Genomic DNA, 26,795 nt, shown 5'->3' with positions numbered 1-26,795 from the left:
AACATATGGTAGTTATTTTGTTCCTCCCTAGACTTTTTAGGTCAGCACAGAGCAGCAGCTAAAGCAATCCCGTGCCGTACAAACCCAACATAGTACTTAAGCTCTCTCCTTCTTAACCACAATGGGTAGCCAATGTTTGTCCTACATATCTGTGCACACACGCCTCTATCCTCCATCCACTCAAGGAAGAGGAATTTATCAGAGTTCTAGGACACATTTTGACAAGACCAGAACACTAAAGGGTGTGTGAGGCAAGACTGGTGAGGAGGTGAAAGAAAAGTGTAGTTGGGGAAAGAAGGTGATGTAATGGGTGGCCTAGGGTAAGCAGGTGTGGCCCAGGGGGAGAAGGTGAGGTATGTGGAGATGTGTGACCTTGAGAAAGTCTTGAAAGCATTTAGTCCCTGGGTTTCAACTCCCACTCTTGAACTGTGCCAGATGCAAAGTTCAGAGCTAGTGGTCGTTCACTCAGTTTGTTTGTGCCACATCCCATCTCTCTCTCTGTATGCATTTATCTCCATTTCTTTCTGCCCTCCTTTCTCCTTCCTTCTCTTTTTCTCTCCTCTCCTCCCTTCTGCCCCTTACACAGCAAACAGACTTAGAATAATAATAATAATAATAAAAACTACAATTCATGCAAACAGGAGATTTTTCCTAAGCAGCATGAGGGGAAAGGGGTTAAGGAGGGGATGCCACAGGTCAGATCCTAAGGCACTTCTAAGCCAAACCACAGTTTAATGCAGAGGTAGTCCATATGGTGCTCTCTGGATGATGTGGGGAATTTAAATCCAATTTCTCCTAACCATTGGCCATGTTGGCTGGGGATGATGGGAAGTGGAGTCCAAACAGCATACAGGGGGCACTCTGCTGGCTATCCCTGGTTTAATATGATGAGAACAAGACCCCAGTGAACCTCAGACGTGCACATTCCCTCGATCCTTTATCCAAAGGAAGAGTTCAGATGTTGTTACTTCCATTTCCCACAACTATGGCTTCTCATTTATACCAAACCCTAAACTGTGGTTAATATTAACAGTGGCTTGCTTAAGCATAACAGCTCCATAAACTATGGTGGGAAGCCATTTTGACTCATGCAAACCACAGCTAATGCTAACCACAGTTGATGGTGCTTCTGAATTCTTCAAGGCTGTGCCAGAGGAGGAGAAGGGATGGCCGTGAGGAAAGCTCATAAGCCTAAGGTTCACTAGATCTCATACTCATCATGCTAAACCATGGTTTAGAATGACATCCAAACTCTCCTGCTACATGCAACCATATTCAAAGAGAAGACAAAATTAATTTTTGCCTAAGGCAATGAACTAGTTTGAGCCAGCCCTGTTCCTTTCTTCTAACAAATTAATACCAACAGACAGCCTTGAAGTGAAAGTGTTTTTTATTTCCTCTACTTTATTTCGAGGGAACTATTTCCTCCTGTGTAGGAAGGATTGTGAAGCATGTAACTTGCCTTTCCCCCGAGATTATACCCTTTATGTTTTAGCATCTGAAAGACAAAGCAGATAGCTTCTAAACAGCAGCCCTAAACAGGGTTAGTGTTCTAATTTATAGAGGACAAAACTTTAAGAGAGAAAAGAGTTTGTTGGTAAAAGCAAATGTAAACACAGGTACCTGGGAAGGTAATGCAGAGATCACACCAAAATGCATTCGCTCAAAAGATTAATATCTTTTCATTAAAAAGAGAAGAGAGCAACGGTGGGCTCAAAATTTGCATTTAGATCGAGTAGGTGGCAAGTGTATTGACTGCTTACAAATTCATGTTACCAAAAACAGGGAAAGGAAGGATGCAGAAAAAGATGTCCCTGTCCTCTCACAGATGTAGTGATAGTAAGCTGAGGAATTTGTGTGAATTTTATGATGTTCAGTGTCATTGCCACTTACAGCACTGGTGTACAACTTCTGCAGGTAATTTGATGTGCTGTCAAATTCTGAGCTAGAAAATAGTCACCAGAAAGGGGTATCCACTTTCTGAATCATGCAGATTTTCCATTGAGGAAAATCTGGAGGGTTCACACAGTGATCCCACCAGCACTGTGACAGGCACTTCAAGGCTATTGCTAATTTTGGCTGTAAGTACAATCACAGACTGGCAAATTCAGGTTGCAAAATTATAGTTGATTGGGAGGTCTTCAACAACAAGCCCGCTTCCTCAAAAGACTGGACTTCTTGTGATCAGAAAAGTGATGGATAAATGCACTGCGAAGTGTGGGGTGACACTGCAGGCACCACGAAGGTCGAAGTGGCTGATGGCAACACCCTTAACCTGGATACCAACCATGCATTTGCATTTTGCTGAAGTAGTTTCCCCCATGCTCCCACTTCACATTACCATCTGGTCAGGGTGCCTGGCAGTAGTCCTCAAAAGCAGATGCTGGAGGGCCCTCCAGCAAATAACTAGAAGAGATATCATTGACATGAAAAGGGTCTGTTCTCCCAATTAGTGCTCGTCTAGAGGGGCAGGTAAGATAATGGAATATCTGATCTCGAGAGTATTTTGCATCCACTTGAATGCCTGTCTTCCCAAACCTGGTGCCCTCCAGATCTTGCTGGACTCTGATTCCCAGCATCCCCTGGCATCATGGCCAATGGTGTAGTAGTCCAACAAACATCTTGAATGTTAGGGAAAGCCATTCTAAATGCAAGACTTGCATAATTTCCTATTTACTTCAATTGACCACTTATAAATCTTCAAAATATTAAGTAGTTTATAAATGCTTTTAAACAAATGTCATTTTTATCTTAGTAAATGAAACAAAGCAAACCCACTCACCCACCCAGAGTGGTGGGGACTTTTCAACCTTTCACTGTGGATTTATTATTTCTAACCTGCAGGCCTATACATCACGTACTTTTGCAAGAAATGCCTTTGTGCTTAAAATTTGTGAATCACAAAAAGAGGGGGGAGTTTTGCCAATGGAAGTTTGCAGGTATGATTTGCCCCCATCTCTCCTCAATCTTTATTTCTGACACTTTCAAAGATGTTGAGATTTCCCAAGGCATAGGAGAAATGCACATAAAGCTTCACAAAATATATCCTTATGTGCCTTGTTAAAATGAAAATGGATGTTGTTCTGCAATTACTGGAGTGTGCCACAAACTCTGAAGAGCGTGCACTTTTCAAAATAATATTCCAGCAGAAAATCCATAAATAAAACAGAACTTTGATAGGCTGGAGAGAACGCAATGCAGGTCAGGAGCAAACACCTGCAACGAGGTGTGAATTGCAGAAGCAGTAAAAACCACCAACTGCAGAAATCTTACAGTGAAGAACTGGTCTTCCGAAAGTAGTATACAGTCCAGAAGCGGCAACACTGCTCCCACCCTCAAGCAGGGAATTAATTTGCCACACCCTCCCTCTCATAGGAAAGAAAACTTTCAAAGTCTTTCCCGTGGGAGAAGCTGGTAGAGGCATGAGGAGGTTGAATGGCCAATCAGGAAGTGGTGGGCAGTCAGGCTTTATAAGCCTGCTCCACCCCAAACTCAACTCTTCATCATTGGAGTACCCCACATCCCGCCCTCCCGCCCTTTGAAGTGTGGGCTTCACTTCACCTGTTGTGGGGCTGAATAGGACTTCTGGGGGGAGCATTTGCTTGGCCTGAATCCCAGGGACAGTGGGACCACAGCTGGAAGGAAAAAGAGTAAGCAGAGCTCAGAGGCTCCACAGCATGTTCTGGCTGCCCCTCATGTGACCCCCCCACCTCTTGTAGTTTCCAGTGCGATCTGTTGATGGCCTGACAAACAGCATGGCAATGTGTAAGTGTGCATATCTGTACAGACACAGATATAGATTTATAGAATTGTAGAGTTGGAAGGGGTCCTGAGGATCACCTAGTTGAACCCCCTGCAATGCAGGAATATGCAGCTCTCCCATATAGGAATCAAACATGCAACCTTGAGCATTATCAGCACCATGCTCTAGCCAACTGAGCTATCCAGGCTGATATAGATACTGTATAGATATACGATATGTATACAATGTTATACAAAAATGCAGCAAGTATGGTGACCCTCGGTGTACACAATACTCTTTAGTTTTCAACACCTGGAGAGTTTGAATGAGCTAAATAATAAAACTTCATTTTGTTTCCTTTTTGGGGTTTTTTTTGGGGGGTAATTTAAATAGCAGTCCATCCAAAAAGCCATCTTCTATCTGTTTGTCTACCCATTTTAAAACTTTCACACACACACACACACAGAGAGAGAGAGAGAGAGGGAGGGAGAGAGGGAGGGAGAGAGAGAGAGAGAGAGACTTAAACTGTATGTGAAACACTGTTATACTTTAAGAGTTTTTTTCTGTTTGTTTGTTAAGGGGTGGAATCATAGAATCATAGAGTTGGAAGAGACCACAAGGGCCATCGAGTCCAACCCCCTGCCAAGCAGGAAACACCATCAGAGCACTCCTGACATATGGTTGTCAAGCCTCTGCTTAAAGACCTCCAAAGAAGGAGACTCCACCACACTCCTTGGCAGCAAATTCCACTGTCGAACAGCTCTTACTGTCAGGAAGTTCTTCCTAATGTTTAGGTGGAATCTTCTTTCTTGTAGTTTGGAACCATTGCTCCGTGTCCGCTTCTCTGGAGCAGCAGAAAACAACCTTTCTCCCTCCTCTATGTGACATCCTTTTATATATTTGAACATGGCTATCATATCGCCCCTTAACCTCCTCTTCTCCAGGCTAAAGATGCCCAGCTCCCTTAGCCGTTCCTCATAAGGCATCGTTTCCAGGCCTTTGACCATTTTGGTTGCCCTCCTCTGGACACGTTCCAGTTTGTCAGTGTCCTTCTTGAACTGTGGTGCCCAGAACTGGACACAGTACTCCAGGTGAGATCTGACCAGAGCAGAATACAGTGGCACTATTACTTCCCTTGATCTAGATGCTATACTCCTATTGATGCAGCCCATCCCTCTTTTGTGTCTTCCTGGCTATTTTAAAACTATCACACATACATAGAGAGATATGACACAATTTAAATACTGCAATATCAAGGTAGTGTACAACAATAAAATATAAAACATACTTTTAAAAGTGCAAAACAATAATTAAAAGAACTGGCTAGTCAGAAAAGCTTCAATCAACTGCATAGGCCTGTTGGCATTCAAATATGACTTGATGATAAAAGCTTGATAGAAGGTGCTTCTCAGACTGCTGCTGAGAAATAAATCTCAACGCTGTCTTACAAGAGCTCCTCTTAATAAGTGGAAAACTACTTCTTTTAATAGTAACTTGGTTACAGCTTGTTCAAAACGGAAATCAAAAAGCCCCAGATACGATGCAATCTTCATTTCAATATTCTACCTCCAGCACTTATCTCCAGGTTCCTGTTCTGTACAACATGCAAACATGAAAGAACTTGAACTATATTTATATATATAAAGTAGAATTTTGCATCCTTGACAATTTGGCTTAAATTAAGTGGAACACTACCTGTAAGCATCTTCATCTAAGCAATGGCCAAAAATTAATGAAAAGAACATGAAAACATGAATAGCTTTGATCACTGAATGAATGCAGTTACTTTAAAAACAGTTTATAGCTGTGCTTACGCTTGGAGAACAAGAGAACTTGCACTCTCTCAGCTTACACTATTTTTTATCTTTCAGCTCAGCCAGTTTCTTTGATGGAAGCCACAAATAAGAATAATAAAAGCACCACATTTGAGCCATCACAACCACAGATAAAAATCACTAAGGTAAGTTTCATCAGGTTTGGCTTGTATTATAGTGGCTCTGGCATTTAGGCTCTAAATCTCTCTATTTGGAATGGAAAGTGACATAGATCTAAAATCAAAGCCCTAAAACCTATTGCCCAGTGCATGACAACTGGGCAAAGCAGAGGTGGGGAACGTCTGGCCTTTGGGCCTAATCTGGCCCACTAAACCTCCACATTTGGCCAGTGAGGTCATTTAGGCCAGGCCACACACAGTTGACACCAGAAGATGGATGACAGTAACCCCACCAGCCTGGGGACCTGGATCCCAGGAACGGGGGACCCATGGTTGGCAGGTAGATGAGTGAGCAGAGCTCAGGGACAGCAGTCCTCAGTGCCATCTGTTGGCAGCCAGGCAAATTACAGCATGACAATGTGTGTGTGTGTGTGTGTGTGTGTGTGTGTGTGTTACAAACATGCAACAAGTACACTGACTTCATTCCAGGAAACATATCTTGGGTGCACATAGCACCCTTGAGTCTCCACACCGTGCACCCCCCCCTGAAAGGATTGGAATGAGCTTAATAAAAACCTTCCTTTTCTTTCCTTCTTTTTTTGGGGTGCGGGGTGGTGTGGTACAGTGGTACCTCGGGTTACATACGCTTCAGGTTACATACACTTCAGGTTACAGACTCCGCTAACCCAGAAATAGTGCTTCAGGTTAAGAACTTTGATTCAGGATGAGAACAAAAATTGTGCTCCCGCGGCGCGGCAGCAGCAGGAGGCCCCATTAGCTAAAGTTCAGGTTAAGAACAGTTTCAAGTTAAGAACGGACCTCCGGAATGAATTAAGTACTTAACCCGAGGTACACTGTAATTCAAAACAGCAACAGCCCATCCAAAAAGACACGTTTTATTTAACTATTTGTCTACTCATGTTAAAACTCTTAAGATAAACACACAGTATGTGAAACAGTATATGTGATACTTTAAGGGTGTTGTTGTTGTTGTTGTTGTTGTTGTTAAGGGGTTTCTCTCTCCCCCCATTGTTTTCCTGGCTATTTCAAAACTATTTACCTATCTATCTATCTATCTGAAGTAGTCCTACTGAGTTAAAAGGAGCTGCTTCTCAGGGAAGAGGAATTGTAGCCCAAGTTACAAGCAAGATATTTTATGTCCTCAAAGTAATAAAGTGAGTTAATAATTGACAAACAAATTAATATCACATGCATTATCAGTCTTTGTCTAAATTTTAATTCCCTTCTGGAAAAATAGACTGAATCCCACATTCTCCCCACATGGCTTCTATGCTTCTGAATATTTCACATATTGAATCCCAGTTCCTAAGCTGGATCATGTCAATTTCTAAATTTATTTTGTTTTTTTTGCTCCATAACTTTAAGTAGTATCTCGATTAGAAGTTTATGATAGGTAACAACCTCACCTCCCAATCATTCTGTATTTCTTATTTTCTTTAAGATATTATTTTTATTATTTATGTGTTTGTTTATTTTTACCCACCCTTCACCCTAAGATCACGCTGATAAAGAAATGGGGGGGAGGGGTATGAGCTATTAAAAGGAAATCACAAGTGGCTCAGTTCTTTCACTGTCACAATCTCTCCAGTAGTGATACCCGTTCAGTCTTCAAGACATTCTTTCTATGTAAATATAGCATCATTATTTCATGTATCACTAGTGATCTTTACAACACAGCTGAGAAGCTAGTATTGTTCATTCCCTCCTATTGATTTTTCAGTTTTCAAAAAAATGGTTTTATCCTAAGATTGTTTATATTTTATGGAGGGGGAGAATGTTCAACCTGACTTGAAAAATCATAGACAGTCTGTTGAATATGGCAGCCAGTTATTATGACTCTACAAATCTTAAATTTGTATTCAAACTTATAGGAAATGAATAACATCAGATACCCAGGGAGGGGGAGTGCGCTGCCAGCTACTTACAATTTTATGTATGTAAGTCATTTTCATAACAGAACATAGTAATTCCAGCTGAACAGGCATGGCCCCTCTTCTTAAATCCTTTCACAAGTTTTGAGTTCTACAGATGCCACCCTTGGAAATCTTCCAAGTCGTTTGCCTTGCCCTTATTTTGATGGCACACTACATAGCAAATGAGTCATCACAGTTAGGCTGCAATTCCCTATGCACAGTTACCACCAGGGCTACATGGAAATGGGTAGCACCAGTTTTGATCTGTACATTTGTCAACAAAATACAGATCATGTTGTTTTATTTAGCAGCTCACAAACATGTAATTACTCAAGCATTCACATCACAGAATTAGTGTCCCTAATCTAAGCTACAAAATGGATCACCGATAAACTGTTTTCAGTCGTGATGTTAGCAGGTTTCGCATTTCCTGGCACAGAGATACAATTCTTGGTGGCTTTAATGTCCCTGAACATTCTTCTACAGGTCAGATTTTAGTCTGAAGGAATTTGCAGGAAGGTGGGTGGGCTTTTTCCTGAAATGCAGCAGGGGGGAAGAGAAATGACCCCAATTCCATGTCCGACTGAGGAAGTTTACCCCATCGCAATTCTCAGTGGCAGTCCCATAACAAGAGTGAGAGTCAAGATGCTCCAAATTAAACTTGACTTTATTACTAGAGTTTCCAAAACAACAAAGAAATTTTCAACTCTCACCTAATCCTTCCTCAGACCAAGGAGAATTGTGAAACATGACTACCCAGTAAGCCACTGCTTCCTCCTTCTTATCGCAGTATCTTTTCCCTCTCTCACCACCTGTGTCTAGTCCACTGCACCCTTCACCAATTTCTCCTCCTTCCCCCCACTGGCCTCCTTTGGCGTCTTCTTTTTCTCCCTTTCCTTCGGTGGCATCAGTGTCACTGGTGAGGGGAGCAGCAGAGTGGTCATCATCAGCCAGGGGAGGGGGCATCAGTGGCAGAGCTATCACTTTCCACCTTGTCTCAGCATCATACTGGGCCAGCCCTGTTACATACATCACATCTGGGTCCTTTACAATGGCTCACATTCTCCAAAGGCTGTTCCTTTGTTTTGTTTTTGCACAGAGATCTCGATGCTTACAAGATTCATGCCCTCCCCTCCCCCTTATGCAAAGGAGGAACCCTCAAAAGAACTGGAGGAATTTACAAAGCTTATCCTGTATGTAAGACCTTTATCTGTTTTATGAAATTCCGTATCAGCAATGTCTTGGTTTGAATGCAGCAAACAAACAGATGGCAGATTAAAGCTCCTAAGTCATATTAGTAAATTCTCTGATTTCATCTCTCAGCATTGTTGAACTTTACAGTTGTCTGGCGTAGCAACTTTGACAGGTCTTGAACCAGGAGAAGAGCCGTAGCTCAGGGGCTGAGCAACTGCATTGCATGAAAAAGGTCCCAAGTTCAATCCCCAGCATCTGCAGGCAGGGCTGGGAGAGACTCCTTGTCTTTAACCCTGGAAACTTCCTGCCAGTCAGTACAGACTGCATGGAGCTAGATGGACTGGTGACTAGACAGTCTAAGGCAGCTTCCTATGTTCTAAGAACCTGAAACAAAGGAAGCTGCCTTACACTGAGCTATCAAGTTCAGTATTGTCTCTAATGACCAGCAGAAGTTCTTCAAGGTTTCAGGTAGGGATTTTCCTAGCCCTACATGGAAATGCCAGGTAATGAACCTGGGACTGTCTGCAGGAAAAACACATGCTTTGCCAATGAGCTACAGCCATTCCCCGAATGAAGCCCTTCCATCTGGATCTTGGCTTCCTAAGATTCTCACAAACATCTTCACTACCAAACTTATCTCACTGCCTGAAGAACACAGCAAAATAAAAATAGTTAGAAAAGTAAACAGACAGATAGGTTTTTGGAAGTCTGGATTGCCACTGAATTCTTTTTCCACTACGTGATATTTTTCCTGAGCTCCTGCTAACAATCATAAACCACCAATGGCAAAACATACTTGTAATGGTTCCAGGGGTTGCTCGTGCGTAAATCGGCGCCACGCTTGGCTGAGTGGCCTGGGTGAACCCTTTCTGTCTGGACAGCCACTCACCCGTGGCTGTCTCAATCGCTGGCAGAATCCGTCAGTGGGCGTTTCTTGAACTTCTTCCAGCAAAGAAGCTCTTTGACGCCTAGTCTCCGACTACTCTCCCTGCGCAGAAGGCTTCTGCGCAGAGAGGGTGTGAGCAGCGGAGGACCCGTGCTCTCCCCGCTGGTCTCCGGTGAGGAGTCATGGAGCCACCTCGCCAATTCCCCCATCTGCCCCCCTTCTCCACTAGTGTTACGCTGATTTCCTTCCCCAGAAGATGGGCTGCTTCTCTCCCTCCCGGTACGCTCTCCGGAATCCCTCTGGAACCCTCCCTCTCCCTCTGGCTCCGATGGCAGTTCCCTGACAATACTGAAATTTGCAACTTATGAAAGAGAGGGATGGCAGTTCAGACTTCAGAAAACAATAGAGAGTATAAAGATATATTCACTAGTCAAAATCCTGGCTGAATGTTGAAGAGACCTTCAGAAGGTGCTGAAAAGGAAGGACAAAGCTGGGATTCCACAGCCTCTGCTGGTCACCAAGAAGGCCTTCAACTGTTTAGATATTTCCCTGCCCCATGCTTTCCTAAAGTATTCCAGAGAATATGTTCAATGAATGGCTGGCGGCACAGGCAGCGAAACTTATTTAGCTGAAGGACTGCACTCCCTCTTGGGAAACCTCCCGGGGGGGGGGGGGGACACATGCCAGTGGTTGGTGGAGCACAATACAGACCAATGGATGCAACTCATAACTTTGAGCTGCGTTCTATATAGAAGTCAATGTTATCTATAAACACAAATCTCCATCCATCCTCCAGGAAGCAAGAGGTATTCTCACAGTTCAATTTCATATTTCAGCCACACAAAAGCGCTCAATGAGACTGTGGATGAGGATTTGTGAAAGGTGTGGCCTAGGGAGAGGGTTGTGGCCTGGACAGAGTCCTGAGGGCCAGAGAGAGAGTGAGTCCTGGAGCACCATATTTTCCCCATGGCAAAGTTCCCCAACCATGGCCTACTATACTCCATATAAGAATGCAGAGACAGTAGACCTGTGATGGCCACACTTGGCCCTCCAGCTGTTTTGAGACTACAATTCCCATCATCCCTAGCTAACAGGACCAGTGGTCAGGGGTGATGGGAATTGTAGTCCCAAAACAGCTGGAGGGTCAAGTTTGGCTATCACTGCAGTAGACAAACAACCAGTACACCACCTTTACCTCTTTTTGCATATTGCATCTATCCATAAACAACTGACAAAATTGCAACTTACTTCACGGTCCAAGAGCACTGGCGACACAACAGTGACAATGTCTCCTTTCTCCGGGTCAATATAGAACATGTTTGGGGATGGCTTGTCTGGGGTCTGCTTAAGGATATTATACCTCAGCAGAGCATTGTCTGTAGCTGGATCATCAGCATCAAAGGCAGTCACACGCATCACAGTACTTCCTGAAAAGAACAAGAATAACACCAATATGAAAACTTCATATTTGGCATGTAGCAATACAGATAATATGAACATAAGAAGAGTGGAGAAGTGGGAAGGAAGTGCTCTTGTGCTCCTGCTTGTGGCCTTCCCAGAGGCATCTGGTTGGCCATTGCGAGTACACCATGATAGATTAGATGGGCCATCGGCCTGATCTATCTGGGCTCTTATGTTCTAATGTTCATTGCGTGCCAAGGCCCCATGACCCGCAGATTCCTGGTGCAGAAATAAACACATGAACAAGTGGATTTTGCTTTATGTGTTCAAATAGGCCACAACTTTATTGGTTACAAACGTGAGTGGTTCGGCTTAGGCATTGGGTGAAGCTGGATTATATCCCAACTATATCCCTGTCTGCAGGGAGTCCAACTAAATGTAAACCACCAATAGGGAGAGCCCTATAACTTACATCAAATTGGGGCACCCCGAAGGGTCCCTATTGGGGAAGTGGTATGTCTGGGCCTGGGACAGAATCCACACCCATGGATCCAATTAACAGGATTCCCGTACCCAATGCTTAACCTCACAAAGTTGTGACAATTGCTACAAGGTAAGCGAAAACCAAATGGCTGGAGCCAATTTGACAAGTGGAAAAATTCCCTCCCGGTCCCATACATATGGTGGTCAACATTATTCTATAGCAAGGTCATATCTTAGTAAAAATGAAAAAGAAGATGGGTGGGTGGGAGAGCCGGCAAAGGGCGGTCTCCTGGCCATGCCATGGTTTAAATCTACTGCAGAGACACCCCCCACTGGCGCTGATTGGTCAGCAGGGCCCACCCTCCTGGGCGGGGGCCTGCCTAGTGCTGTCTTCATGGCCAAGCCCAAGCCCCTGTGAGGAGGGCGCGCATCTCAGGCCCCCGCTGGATCACTGGAGGCCCTGAGACCTGGCCGCAATGCCACCCACCCAATAAGCTAAGTGGACTTGCAAGGCAATTTTGGAGCCTTTTTCAGTTGAAGAGCAAGCTACCCCCACCCCACCAACATTTGAAGCAAATACACAACAAAAGAAGCATGGCAATGATATGGGCCCTACATGTCAAAGAGATTACTGTCTATCCATGTGCTTCATTACAAACTCCAAAACCAACCAAAGATGTGTTCAAAGGATCCCATCTATGTGACAATGGATGCATACAAAGAGGCATTATTGGTGTTCACTCCCTGCAGTGTGTGGTTCAGTTCCAAACAGGACTTAACACCCAAAGTACACTGGTGGAGAACTTCATCCTCAATCAACCAGGGGATGCTGCAAACTCAATTAAAAGTCTTTAATGAATTTTTCCATACCCACCTCATTAGGCATATTGTTCAGCAGCCTAAAGAATCCCCTGCTGTGATCAAGTTGTAATTAAAAGAAGGCAGGGGATTATTAACCCCGGAGGCCTAAGACCACTCCTTCCTCTCCAAATCTAGCATCCCAATTTACATGAGCTGGCTCTTCTCACTTGCCTTTTCAATCACTTAAACGCCTGCCTCCTAAATACACAGCAAAAACTCCCCAAACCAAGTTCTGACTAGAGATCTGCAAAGAAGGTTTTCCTGGGCTTTCTTGCACCAATCTGATAGGTTCATTGGAATCAAGTGTTCCTTCCTCCTCTCTCCTTAAATCACAGATATGGCGCAAATAAATGGTTTGCTTAAAAAAAGAAAGAAAGAAGCATTCTTAGGACATCCTAACTCTTAGGATAATTAGGGGCAAAAATTTTTGTCCACCTCTTCCTCATTGTACAAGCTCATGAACTGCAAAGAAGCCAATATATTGCTGCTGCTGTTGCTGCTGCTTCCTTGCTCCCTCCCTCCCCCAGGAACATTGTTTTTGTTCAGTGCCACCCACCCCTTCCAGGTTCTTTCTTCTTGTTATAGCGACCTTGAAAAGAAGATTTCTAAGGCTTTGCTTCATTGCCACCTCAGGCACAGTTACACCCTTGAGAAATGTAACTGAGAACTGACAGCAACCAGGGCTTGTACATGAGTGATTAAAAGTCAGGCAGCTCGAAATGGAGAGCAGTGCTTGTGGAGTGCAATTTGATGTGCCACCCCACTTGGTACACACACCCTGCAGCAGTCCCCTAAAACATTGTAGGCCATAGCTTTCACCCCTTTGGTTCGCCATCACTGCAGAAAGAGCAGAAACAATGGATATTTATTTTGAAGTGAGGGGAAAACAACCTTGTTTTACCCACAAAATCCCCTTTTACACTCAGTTCCAAGTAGTGCTGAAATGATTGTGAGTGAGAAAGTCTAATTCAAGTTCCAGAATCATGTCAGTGGTCCATCTACCTCAACATTTTCAACACTGACCAGCCATGGCTCCCCAGGATTTCAGACAGGGCATATTTCCTAGAGAGATTGGTCATAATCTACCATGAGGTTCTCTGTTGCACCAAAATGAATTAGGAGTTGCTCAAGAGCATCATGGTAGATTGGGATACAGCTATGGCTACCACATTGGCTTCACTCCCCTGGCATTTTAGAGGTTGAACTTGGGGAATATCCTATGGTAAAGGCATATGTGCATATTTATTCATCCTGTTGTTGCAGGAGAAATAGTAATAATGAATAATAATGATTAGGTCTGTCACATAATTGTGATTCTGCCTGCCACCTAATTCCAGGAATCTTTGTTGATTAGTGAGGTGAGTTTTAGTCAATTAGCCAATCAATTTGTTAATTAAATTTGCATACGAGTGAGACAAACGTTCTGAAACAAGAAATATAGTTTGTTTCTAGAGGAAACACTAATGTGCCATAGCAAGTATCATGTGGGAAGAGGCATCCTCTATAATATGTAAGAGGAGAACCATTTTAGTAGAACAATGGCATAAACCTAACATGGCTCAGTCATAGAGATCCCAAGAGACTTCAGTTGAGAGGAGAGTGAGTCTTGATATAGTTGGAGTTACCAAGGACAGAGAGAGCAGGCGGCTACGCTAACATTGTATCTGAGTAACATCCCTTCCCTCACCCACACCCTGTAAGAATGAGTGTTGCTGTTCACTCATTTGAGGAAAGGCAGGGTCTTGCTTAGGGTCTGTTCAATACACCTTTCTGCCTGGGGAGAAGGAAGAGATCCCTTCACCCACAATTCCAACCGCTAAAGCTACATAGACTCCTAGTTAAATCTTACTTCAGCACTAGTGATGGGACAGCACCCTCTAGCAGGAGGCTGAGAGGCTACAAACAAGCACAAAGAGCTCTCAACACCTAACTACAGCTGTTATGTGCCCCACAATATCTGCCACCTGAGGCAACTTCCTCATTCTGCCCAGTGGTAGGGTCCAGCTATGGGACCACAGGGGCTTCATGCCCCTTGATGTTTATGCCTCCTTTAAGGGCAATATCTTTCAACCCACCATATCCAGGGGGCTGAAGTTTTATTTAGGGGGTGTAAGACAGACCATGTGGTACACAGTTTTGCTCCTCAGCACCTCACTGATACTGCTGTTTCCCTCCACAAACATATCCCCACCCATCCAAATGATACACATTTTTGAACTAATACTAATGCATTAATTAGTGTGTGTGTGTGTGTGTGTGTGTGTGTGTTCTTCACTACTGTTGCACAAGATTTTTCTGTTTTTTTTTAAAAAAAGCACTGTGCATTTCTTTAAAAGGTAATAACATGAAGATCAATTGGTTTTGGTCTGTGCTCATGTAGCTGGGTTCATATTTCAAAAGGATCTATAGCTCAGTAATCACCCAAATGTATTAAATTGAAGATGCATACCTTCCTGGCATTACTCCATCATAAAGTTTTATTCTTCATAAAAGATTCATTTCCCAAGACTCATAAACTGACTATTTCTAATTTGGTGTCATTTTATAAATGCTTCCATTCTGGGCATCAATCATAAATGCAGCTGGGTTCTGCAGCCCCAAACAACAGCTTGCAAAATGATTGTGTTAAAACAATATGTCTGTTGCATTGCATACGTGTGTTTGTGCTTGTGTGCATTATATAATCAAATGGTGGAACAAGTTAATTAACATATGTACAATCAGCAGAATTGTCAAAGTTCTTTCACATATTTGCAAACAATGCTTTTGTGCTCACAGTTAGGAAAAATTCAGTTTTTCATGCACACTGGTTTTTTTTTTTTGTCATTACTTCAAGCTAGGCATCTGAGGAAGTAGTCCCATTCATTTTGCAAAGTTTCCCATCCAGTTTGTGTTTAAAGGAAATCTTACCTAATTCACACTTTCTGGAAGAAGAATACAGAAACTGAAATACACTAATCTTTCAAAAAAAAAAAAAATCACTTGTTTCAATTTTGTAGTGCAGCCTAGCCAAGTAATAGGTACCAAAAAAAGACAGATACTAAGGTAAAGTTTCTATGTGAATGTATATATTCATGAAAATAACATACCAAATGCATTATATTGGGGGTGGCTTTATAAAAATATGCCTATTCAGAGAAGTTTAAACTCAAATGTTGATGAATTCCCCTAAGGAATTCTTTAAAAAAAAAATCCCAAACTGATGTGGAAATGTAGAAAATGGTACTGGAGAGTAGAAAAATGAGGAACTAAGAGAAAACCAACATTGACAGACTTAGCAATGCCTGGTCAATAGAACCAGTGTGGTGAAGTGTGTGGACTGTTGAACTATGATATGGAAGACCCGGGTTCAAATTTCCATTCAGTCATGAAGCTCACAAAGTGACCTTGGGCCAATCACTCACTCTCACCCTAACCTACCTCACAGGGTTGTTCTGAGAATAAAATGGGGAAGGAAAATCCATCTACACAATCTTGAGCTTCCTAGAGAAAAAGATGGTATATAGACGTGATGAATAAATAATAATAAATAAGAGCGAAACCTCCTGGTGAGAGCCCATCCTCTCATGTCAATCTTGTATCTCATGTCACCTTTTAAGCAAGGTAGTTACACATAATGGTTGCCTCTTTCATTTGAAAAGGGGATGTCAGGGAAGCAAGCAAGCCTAGATTATGAAAGGCCTGTCTAATTCATTGTGATCAAAATAAATCAACTTTTTGGAAAGTGGAATGGTGGAGGGTAGATGACTGGCTGCGACTCTCATCATAACTAATTACATGTTTGACTGTCAATTTGTACTTTAAAGAAAAACAAGCCCCGGGGAAGCAAAAACAAATAAAAGAAGAACGATCTATTATGTCTCCAATCAAGTACATTTGAATTGCAGCCTCAAATATTAACTTATGGCTGTTATTAAACTTGGAGGCCTCGCTCAATAGAAGGATGTTTAGCAAGAATTAATGAGTTCAGTCTCTTAGAATAGCTGAGCATTTTGCAGAGTCAAAAATTTCCTAACCTCAGGAACTCTTGTTTTGTCTAATGCATATTTACATGGCTGCCTAATGCAAGTTACTTTAAAGATTCAAGTTGCCCTTTCAGCATTCATCATAGTAAACATCTCACCTGGCTAATATGGAGAGGTCAGGAGAGCCCTGCTTACTAATGGAGCCTCCATACTGACAGCCGAAGAAGTGTACTAGAGATGTTTGATCTCTCTGTGCCCCTGGTCTTCACTCGTTAAATCTGCCTTGTCCCATTTACCCACAAAAATCCACAATTTAGGAGTGTTAAAATATGAACTTCTTTCACTTTTCAAAATACACATTTCCAAACCTCATTTCTTTCAAAATATGCATATCTAAAAGTTGTTTCTCTCAAAATAATGGATTCTCAAACACATTTCTCTTTTAAAATAAATAAATAAATGAGAAGGATGTCACAGCAGAATTCAAGAGACAACAACGTTCACAAATTGATTGCTCCAGGCAGTGCAGATCAGGTAAGTTTGCATTTGTCCAACCTGGTATCAGACAGTTTCATATGTGCAGATAGATATTCCATATTCTACACTTGCAGGTCACTGTTGTTGTGAAGGAAAAGTCATTGTAACAAGCTTAAAGCTGGTTGGTTGGGATTGTCCTGATATAAATTCACTGGGGTAGTGGGTGCAAGGACACCCCCCGCCCAATGGGTCCATGAGATGAAGACCCATTCTCGCAATCAAGGCTGAGCTTTAGGCAGCTGTCAGACACTGCCCCACCAGCCCCAGTCTACACTCAAATGGTCCCTACCTGCCTGCCTTGCTACTTACAACTAGTCCAGGGGACTGCACTGCCTGACAACCTCCTTGGTCTCAGTGTTGCCCCTTGCAGAATTCAACAGGGAGGAGGATGAGGGGGAAACTAGAATTAGTTAGCACTGACTATTCTTGACTGTGCCTTCACCTACTGTTGATCTCCCTGCCTTCCACCTTACTAGTCCCCAAAGCGCACCAGACAGCACTGGGATTGATCCAGAAGCCAGGAATTGAATCAGGAGTTGCAAGTTGATGGATGCACAGAACTGTACCAGAACCAGGAAGGCTGTGTCCATTTATTCTCATTATGCTCATGAAGAAGTAGCATGTGCAAGCAAAGATGTTGGTAACAAGCATGCAAGTTCTGTGCCTGTTGTCATCCCTGCTGTGATCCATGAATTGGAGGCTGATTGTCTACTACAGCAAGAAGCCTCCTCTGCTTGTCCATGCAATGTAGAATTTCTACTTTTCATGAGTAACTTCCATAAGTATAGGAAACTCCCTGCTGCACAGGCAGCCCCCCTTCATGCTCCCACAAGAGGCAGTGATGCCCACAAACTTGGATGGCTTTAAAAGAGGATTGGACAAATGCATGGTGAAGAGAGCTATCTGTGGCCGTGAACCCTGTTGGCATCCACTGTTGGAGGCAGTATGCCTCTGAATACCAGTTGCTGGGAATCACAAGTAGGCAAAGTGCTGTTACCCCCAAGTCCTGCTTTTGGGCTTCCCATAGGCATCTGGTTGGGCATTGTGAGAAGACCCGATGGGCCACTGGCCTGATCCAGAAAGCTCTTGTGTTTTTGTGGAAGCTAAAAATAGTTCTGAATCAGGAAGATGTTCCAAGATGAAGTTCTGCATGTTCACCACATGAGGCAGCCACACACAAGTGTTTCCAATCCAAGCTCAGGCAAACCCAAGCATCACATACATACAATCTTATATGGATACTACTACTACTACTACTACTACTACTAATAATAATAATAATTTATTATTTGTACCCCGCCCATCTGGCTGGGTTTCCCCAGCCACTCTGGGCGGCTTCCAACAAAGATGAAAGATACACTAAAATGTCACATTTTAAAAACTTCCCTGAACAGGGCTGCCTTCAGATGTCTTCTGAATGTCAGCTAGATGTTTATCGCTTTGACATCTGATGGGAGGGCGTTCCACAGGGCGGGCGCCACTACCGAGAAGGCCCTCTGCCTGGTTCCCTGTAACTTGGCTTCTCACAGTGAGTGAACCGCCAGAAGGCCCTCGGAGCTGGACCTCAGTGTCTGGGCAGAACGATGGAGGAGCAGACGCTCCTTCAGATATACTGGACCAAGGCCGTTTAGGGCTTTAAAGGTCAGCACCAATACTTTGAATTGTGCTTGGAAACGTACTGGGAGCCAATGTAGGAATTCCAAGACCAGAGTTATATGGTCTCGGCGGCCGCCCCCAGTCACCAGTCTAGCTGCCGCATTCTGGATTAGTTGTAGTTTCCGGGTCACCTTCAAAGGTAGCCCCACGTAGAACACATTGCAGTAGTCCAAGCGGGAGATAACCAGAGCATGTACCACTCTGGCGAGACAGTCTGCAGGCAGATAGGGTCTCAGCCTATGTACCAGATGGAGCTGGTAAACAGCTGCCCTGGATACAGATTTGACCTGTGCCTCCATGGACAGCTGTGAGTCCAAAATGACTCCCAGGCTGTGCACCTGGTCCTTCAGGGGCACAGTTACCCCATTCAGGACCAGGGAATCCTCCACACCTGCCCGCCTCCTGTCCCCCAAAAACAGTACTTCTGTCTTGTCAGGATTTAACCTCAATCTGTTAGCCGCCATCCATCCTCCAACTGCTTCCAGACACTCACACAGGACCTTCACCGCCTTCACTGGTTCTGATTTATAAGAGAGGTAGAGCTGGGTATCATCCGCATACTGATGAACACCCAGCCCAAACCTCCTGATGATCTCTCCCAGCGGCTGCATGTAAATGTTGAAAAGCATGGGGGAGAGGACAGAACCCTGAGGCACCCCACAAGTGATACTATCACATGGGTACTATCTCTATCCATGATCTATTTTATGCATATTATACACTGTCTGTTGCGAAGCGTTCTTTTTCCATGTGAAGTTGAACAGGAGGAGCTGACAGATACAGACTTTTGGAACACTAGACATTTTCAGTGTAAAACTCTGTGCAACTGTCACTTTCTCTTTCAGATCAATTACTGGATGAGATTTAAAACACCACAGAAACACTTGGGGGACAGGGGAGCCACTAAAACCTCCAATATGACAGCAACCAGTCTTATAATTTATTTAATTTTCTACTGGGGGGAAAAAGCAAACTGAACATCCCCTTCCTCGATTTTCCCTAACCCGCATATTTCAGGTGTAAACAATAGTAGCAAAGTTCATACAAGCAATGAAGTGGAGAGAGACTGAAAGTTGCTAATATTAACATGAAGGAAAAATGTTAACGCAACCATATATTATGGAATGCAGCAGGTACAGTATGCCCTGTAGAGTCTTTGTTCATGTGATGGATAAATAGCCAACCGTCTGTCATCAAAGTATCTCTCTTTTTGCCCCCTAGACACACAACAGTTTTGCATCAGTTATTCAGAAAGTGCAAGCTACATTACATTATACTTTTTTTGCACATTTAAACCCTTTGCTGCTTTCCAGTTTCTAGCTATCAATATTCTTGCAGCTATTAAGAAGTAACCAATTAAATGTTTATACAATAACCCTTGACTGTCTCCACTGTATACACCCAACAACGCTATTCCATGAAGGTTTTTTATTTCCCACCCAGTATTTTTGTTGTAACTGGATGAGATTTAAAATACCACTGAAGCCCTTGAGGAGTGGGATTGGTGCTAAAACCTCCAGTATGACAGCAATCAGTCAGAAATGACTTATAAAGGCAAGGCAACAGTAGTAAGTGGGAATTACTTTTCCATTGAATGCTCTCATAAAACATCAGCCAAGTGGAGATTTACAGCCAGGTCAGACTTTAGTAATTCCAGTGCTTAACCTCTCCTACTCCCTCCACCCTCTCCCCCACCCCAGGGAACTTTATAGGTGTTTGGGTAGGAGAAATTATTCATGTGCTAAGGTTACTTGGAAATGAGTTATGTCCACTCTTGTTGGTAGAAATATACCTCGTTGTTGAACGCCAGCATATGTTAAAAAGCATTCATTAAGAGCCTGGCACTCTTGGAGGGATTGTGAAATATGGCACATCCAGGAATAAGGATGTGAAGGTGCATTGTCGGGAAGGAACCATTTCTGATACTGATGTGCTGCTGCTGCTGCATCCCTTATAGAGATGGAACCAAACTACTAAATCCAAAGATAGCTGGAGAGAGGAAGGAAGGGTCAGAAAATGTTATATGTTATGTTCCCCCTATAGCAGAGATGGGGGATAGGGTTATTCATCTCATTGTCCTCTGTGGTGGAATATTACATACATACTTACTTACTTACTTACTTACTTACTTACTTACTTAATTGTGTAACTAATTATGCTATCTATATATTATTCCATTGTCTTTGTCCATGGAGTTTTCTTGGCAGGGATATTGGATTCCTGCTCCAGGTAGATTACATTTAGTCAAAGCTCTCCACTATGGCCCTGCATGGCATAGCTCTGAGTTATTCAAGCCCCTTTGCTACAACAAGGAAGTGATTTCCATGAAGGAAATCAGCCCTGAGTGCTCACTGAAAGGACAGGTCCTGAAGCTGAGGCTCCAATACTTTGGCCACCTTGTGAAAATAAAAGACTCCCTGGAAAAGACCCTGATGTTGGGAAATATGGAGGGCACAAGGAGAAGGGGATGACAGAGGACCAGATGGTTGGACAGTGTTCTCAAAGCTACCAACAGGAGTTTGATGAAACTGCGGGAGGCAGTGGAAGACAGAAGTGCCTGGCATTCTCTGGTCCATGGGGTAATGAAGAGTCAGTCACAACTAAACAACAACAACAACATATATTATTCTGCACCATTCATTTCAATGTGAAGAAAATCAGATGGGGGCATCTGGCTTGGCAGCAGTGCATGTACCGGTAAAAAGAATCTAGGGGTAGACCACAAGCTTAACATCAGTCAACTGTGTGAATCAGCAGCAAAAAAAAAAATATCCTCATACAATTCTAGGCTAGCTAAATCAACAGAAGTATAGTGACCAGATAAAGGAAATGAATAGTACCACTCTGTGCAGGTTTGCTCAGAGCCCACCTGAAGTGCTGTGTTCAGTTCTGGGCACCACAGTTTAAGAAGGATATTGACAAGCTGCAACATGTGCAAAGGGCAACTGAGATGGTAAAAGGTGTGGAAACCAAGCCTTATGAGGAATAATTGAGGGTGTTGGCAATGTTTCGCCAGGAGAAGAGAAAACTGAGAAGTAACATAATATCCATCTCCAAATATCTGAAGGGCTGTCACTTGGAAGATGCAGCAGCATCCAATCCAATGGATTCAAAATGCAGGAAGCCCACAACTTGTGCATGCTTTACTTCCATGATCACAGTCTTACGCGGGTGGTGGGGGAACAAATAAATGGAGAGCCCTTGCTTTCTTACTGGACTTTGAGAAGGTGGCATAATGGCTCCAGCAGCATCTCAGAGCCCTCACATCGCCTTCCTTACCAGCCTCTGGGAAGGAGGTGTGGATGCTCTGGGGGGTATCCCAGAGGCCAGTAAGGAAGGTGCCACCTTACTTAGCGCGGTCTGGAAGGGTCACAGGAGGGCTCAGGGAAGCTCTCAGGGCCCTCTCATGCCCTTAGTAAGCAGCCCTCTGTCTCACATGGGAATGATTCCAGGGGTTCCTGGCTGCACAATTTTACCTTTGTGCACAGACCCCTGAAACCGAACCCTCGGGTTAGTGGCAGACCCACTATACACGAAAGGAGATTCTGATTAGGCATCAGGAGGAACTTTCTGGTGGTAATAGCTATTTGACAATGGAATGGACTACCTTGGAAAGTGGTGGCCTCTCCTTCACTTAAGGTTTTGAAAATCAGGGATTCTTTAGCTGTGACACTGCTGTAAACCAACTACAGGGGGTTGGTTTAGAGCAGTGTTTCCCAACCTTTGGTCTCCGGCTGTTTTTGGACTGCAATTCCTTTGGTCTCTGGCTGTTTTTGGACTGCAATTCCCATCATCCCTGACCACTGGTCTTGCTAGCTAGGGATGATGGGAGTTGTAGTCCAAAAACAGCTGGAGGCCAGAGGTTGGGAAACACTGGTTTAGAGGACCCCTGGGGTACCTTCCAACTGTACAATTCTATGATTCTGTGAAACACAGTGCAACAGCAGGAGAGCCATCAATTATGTATTGTTTGTGGGATGAGGGGAAAAAAGCAGCAGCAAATACTGATTGCATTGGCTGGATTGAATTCCAATCTGGACTGAATGGAATGAATAAGCAAACACTGGCAACTTCCGTGCCCATTTCTGTATCCTTTGGAATTCTCTGACATCCCAAGTCAGAAACTATTTCCATCTAGGGGGCTCCTCCAATCCTCACAGATCATTTTGACAGCTGAGCAGGGCTTGTCCACCAGTTAATAGTCTTATGTCACAATATTGTCAAGTGGCACATTTTGCTTTGCCCTCACGGTTTCAAATCGCACCATGTGGGCAATGGCACAGGGTTTTGCAGGTGCTGCCTATCAAGGGTGCCTGATTTTGGCAGAGAGCCACACCTTTACCTATCCCTTAAATGTGCATCTTGTATGCATTCTCTTCCTAAAATTCTCATTTTATACACATTTCCCCCATAAAACACACGTTTGTGTATGCATTACAAACTAACAAACCCAAAACTTCATTACAAAATGGAGTGGGGAGTGTGCAATCCTATTTGTGTATCAGCTTGGGAACTGCAAGCTTGATCCTTAATTATAGGAACTTTGGTTGCAGGGCTGGGAAAGCCCTCAGAGCAAGCCCTTTAAGCTTTCTCTGTCCTTTAGCACCTTCACAGGCTGAGCAGGCAGAATCTGTCTCACGGCTAGATGCTGATCTCTCACCCATCTCCTCCTGGCCTCAGCACTTCACTTGTCAGCTTTCAATCCAAGCCATTTTTATTGTTACCATATACCATCATAGATGTGCACTTATTGCTGGATTTGCCGTGCCAGTTTCCTCGTTTCCCCCCAAAGCGAGCCGGGATTGCTTCCCATAATTCAAATTTGATTCCAGACGTTTACAGGCTGTTTAAATGCAGATGCGGACTTTATAGTCTAGAACGGCTAAGCACAGAGCTTACGAATAGAAATAAATCCTGCAAGACTTTTGCCTTATCTTGCTTTCCATATCCAAATGTGGGTGGGGGGGGGGTTCGCCCCTTCCCACTATTGCTTCTCTGCTTGCTTTCTTATTCTCTCCTAGCATTTCCCCATGCTACAGAATAGCAGTTAGAGAGTCAGCCTAGGATAAGGGATGGAGAAAGAATCAGTTCGGTTCTCTTTTTGAAGTGGCTCAACCCAATTTGATGGCAACTAAACATGCCTGAAGGGACGCAGGTGGCGCTGTGGGTTAAAGCCTCAGCGCCTAGGGCTTGCCGATCGAAAGGTCGGCGGTTCGAATCCCTGCGGCGGGGTGCGCTCCCGCTGCTCGGTCCCAGCGCCTGCCAACCTAGCAGTTCGAAAGCACCTCCGGGTGCAAGTAGATAAATAGGGACCGCTTACCAGCGGGAAGGTAAACGGCGTTTCCGTGTGCGGCTCTGCCTCTGGCCAGAGCAGCGATGTCACGCTGGCCACGTGACCCGGAAGTGTCTCCGGACAGCGCTGGCCCCTGGCCTCTTAAGTGAGATGGGCGCACAACCCCAGAGTCTGTCAAGACTGGCCCGTACGGGCAGGGGTACCTTTACCTTTACCTTTTTAAACATGCCTGAGGATGGAAGTGCAAGTCCCAGGCATATTATTCACTTCTCCAGATTGTGCAAAGCAGTTTTGGTGCACAGAAACTGGGCACAAAGGGTTGTTATCACATGAGTTGTTGTTATTCACAATCATCTCAAGGCAATGTACAATAAAAACAGCAAAAAGCAGTGAAAAACACACATCAAAAAACCTGCTGGTACATTTAAAACAAAACTTAAGACAGACTAGACACTCCTGGCAAAGACTCATTTCTCAATCTGGGAATGCCTATCAGAACAAAAATGTTTTCAATTGTTTCCAGAAAGTGCAGATAGTGGGCACCTGCCATACCTTGACAGGAATGCTACTCCACAGAACAGGGGCAGCCCAAATTCTGTACTACTATTCTTCCACCCACACACCCTCTGTAATATATTAGAGAGAAGAAAATAAACTGAGCAAAATGAAATTGATTAGTTAATTTGCTCTAAATAGATATATGTAAACGTTCTCCACTTCCACTAATTTTGTAAGCCAGGAGCTATCTTAATTAAAGCCAATGGAGGAAAGAAAAATAACAATGTTAAAGAATTACTTTGGAGAAGACTCAGTTTGTATTACAGCAAGATATATTCCTTTCTCTCTCTCCTTGCTGATAACTGAATTACGTGATCAGAGCCACCAGTCTCTTTTCTGTTCCAGCTTTGACAGAAAATGTCACATAGTCTTTATTTGCTACTATAATGGGAACAAAATACACCCCCAACCACAAATGCAACAGTGCCACCCCCAGAATGCTTCTTCACAACATAGCACACAATCAGTTATTCCATTATATTTTAGCCTTCATCATGTGAGTGGAAGTGGCATGATCATAAGAACTGTGAGGCAATTGCAAAGCAAAACACCAACAATTTTTGAAGTTAACTGGGTTGCAAACTCCATCCCACCACACCCCCCCGGTAACAATTAACACAAACATAAGTTTCCACTAGATCCTCCTAGATTTCTGGCTTTTATGTCATGCAAAGGATCACATAAAACATGAAAAATAACAGGCAAGGAAACCTCAGGACGATGGAATAAAGTGTCAATGAAGGCTAACATGCTGTATGCTAGAAGCAAATTCAGACTCTTGAGTACCACCAAAACAGCACCATCAGTGTTCAAATGCGAAGTATCAGCAGGCTCAGTGGAACCTCCAAGTTTGCAAAAGTAAACAAAAACAAGGAGATAGTTTTTATCACACTCCTCCTGCAAGCAAAACCATGCAGAAATTCAGCCAACCACTTTGCAGTTTGATGGTGATGTGATAGTTCAGCTTCTTTATGAACCAGGAGTAGAAGGAAGCTTGCCTGTGGTTACTTTCTATGCAGTTGTCGCTGTGCGTGAAGTTAGGCTTGAAATAAGTTTTTTTGTTTTGTTTTGTTTTCAAAAGTTAGAGCATCAACTCCAGACACCAAAGAAATCTCTGTCCCTCTCAGGCAAGAATCACTTTGGCTGAAATGCTGTATTTTTCACTTCCAGAATAATGTCATGTTCCAGTTTTCTAAAACATGAGGTCATCGGCACTGCCTTTTAATTCCTGGCTCCTAAATTCTGTGCTGAAAAAGATTAATCGCTCTCCGTCCAATGCTATTATTTATCATCATCTATTTCCAACTGCACATCATGCATTATATTTTGGGGGTGATGAATTGATGAACTCTTAAATATTTCATGACTTCATCTCTTCTTCTTTTTTGCACTCTGTGGCTCCTCTTTTGAGTGGCAAGTTTAATTGGCTGCATGCTAATCCTCTGCTATTAAGTTTGGCATCAAAGCAAAGGATGGCCTTCACACATTTGCTCACATTCTAACTCCAATCTGCATGTGAGCCAATGCTTACAGAACAGCCAATCAAGAGACGTATTCATATGAATTATACTTTTTTCTTGGGGGGGGGGACAACAACCCTATTCGTGCAACACAGGTTTGTAACCGCTCACTGAAATCCTGAATGAATGTAAATGTGGTATTGTTCTACTCTTGTTGATATGTTACACTGAACACAGGTAGAAGCTGTCTTTACACAGGTAAAGGTGAAAGAGTGCCCACTTGTTGATTTGTACTGCTCAACTATTGTGTACACAGGCACACAGATTGTACACCCATTGAACACTGCATTTTATAGTGTACAGCTTAATTACTTGGATGTAATATGTAAACATACATAGCCATGTTCCACCAATAGGAGTAGTATAGCTGGCAGGTAAGTAGGAAAATGAACTTTCTCCACTGTGGCTCCCAGAATGTAGGACACTCAACCATGAGAGAGGATCAAATGCCTGGTTCAAAGCTGATTCTAGGTCCATCTAGGTACTGTTAACTCTGACTGGCAGTGGCTCTCTAGGGCAGAAATGGGAACATTTTTCAGCCTGAGGGCCACTTACCTGTCTGAGGACCACATGCCAGATGCTCAGGCCCAAACTTGAAAAGCACGGGCCTGTGCCTAGAAAGCGCAAAGGGAAAATATTGTGGATGAGCCCTTAGTGAATGTTGATGCTTTTTCATTGTCTTGTACTTTGTTAGCAGGGGTTGAGGTCCCATTGCTAGGACAAAAAGATAACAGAAAGTACTTCTTAATGTACTTCACAGAAATTGCTCCCACAGAAGGCACTGATTGCCACCAGCTTAGATGGCTTTAAGTAAGGATGAGACGAATTCATG

At 43.5% G+C, this 26,795-nt stretch overlaps 1 protein-coding gene and 1 long non-coding RNA gene across 3 annotated transcripts in view; one reads left to right on the top strand and one right to left on the bottom strand.

Annotated features, from left to right (window-relative positions):
- CDH13 (cadherin 13) overlaps nucleotides 1–26,795 on the bottom strand; it is a 687,354-nt gene that overhangs the window by 176,921 nt on the left and 483,638 nt on the right. For both annotated transcript variants that reach the window (XM_079988791.1, XM_079988792.1), the window contains exon 7: nucleotides 10,938–11,116. In XM_079988791.1, coding sequence (XP_079844917.1) covers nucleotides 10,938–11,116 — 179 coding nt within the window. The remainder of the gene's footprint in view (nucleotides 1–10,937; nucleotides 11,117–26,795) is intronic.
- On the top strand, nucleotides 142–8,847 carry LOC307223145. Its single transcript, XR_013841988.1, has 3 exons — nucleotides 142–320; nucleotides 5,614–5,702; nucleotides 8,709–8,847. It is a non-coding gene; the product is annotated as an uncharacterized lncRNA (long non-coding RNA).

This window comes from Podarcis cretensis (assembly GCF_951804945.1).
Source record: "Podarcis cretensis genome assembly, chromosome: 8".
Lineage (NCBI taxonomy): Eukaryota > Metazoa > Chordata > Lepidosauria > Squamata > Lacertidae > Podarcis > Podarcis cretensis.
Note: the sequence above shows the minus strand (reverse complement) of the source record. Positions and strands in the feature narration are given on the sequence as shown.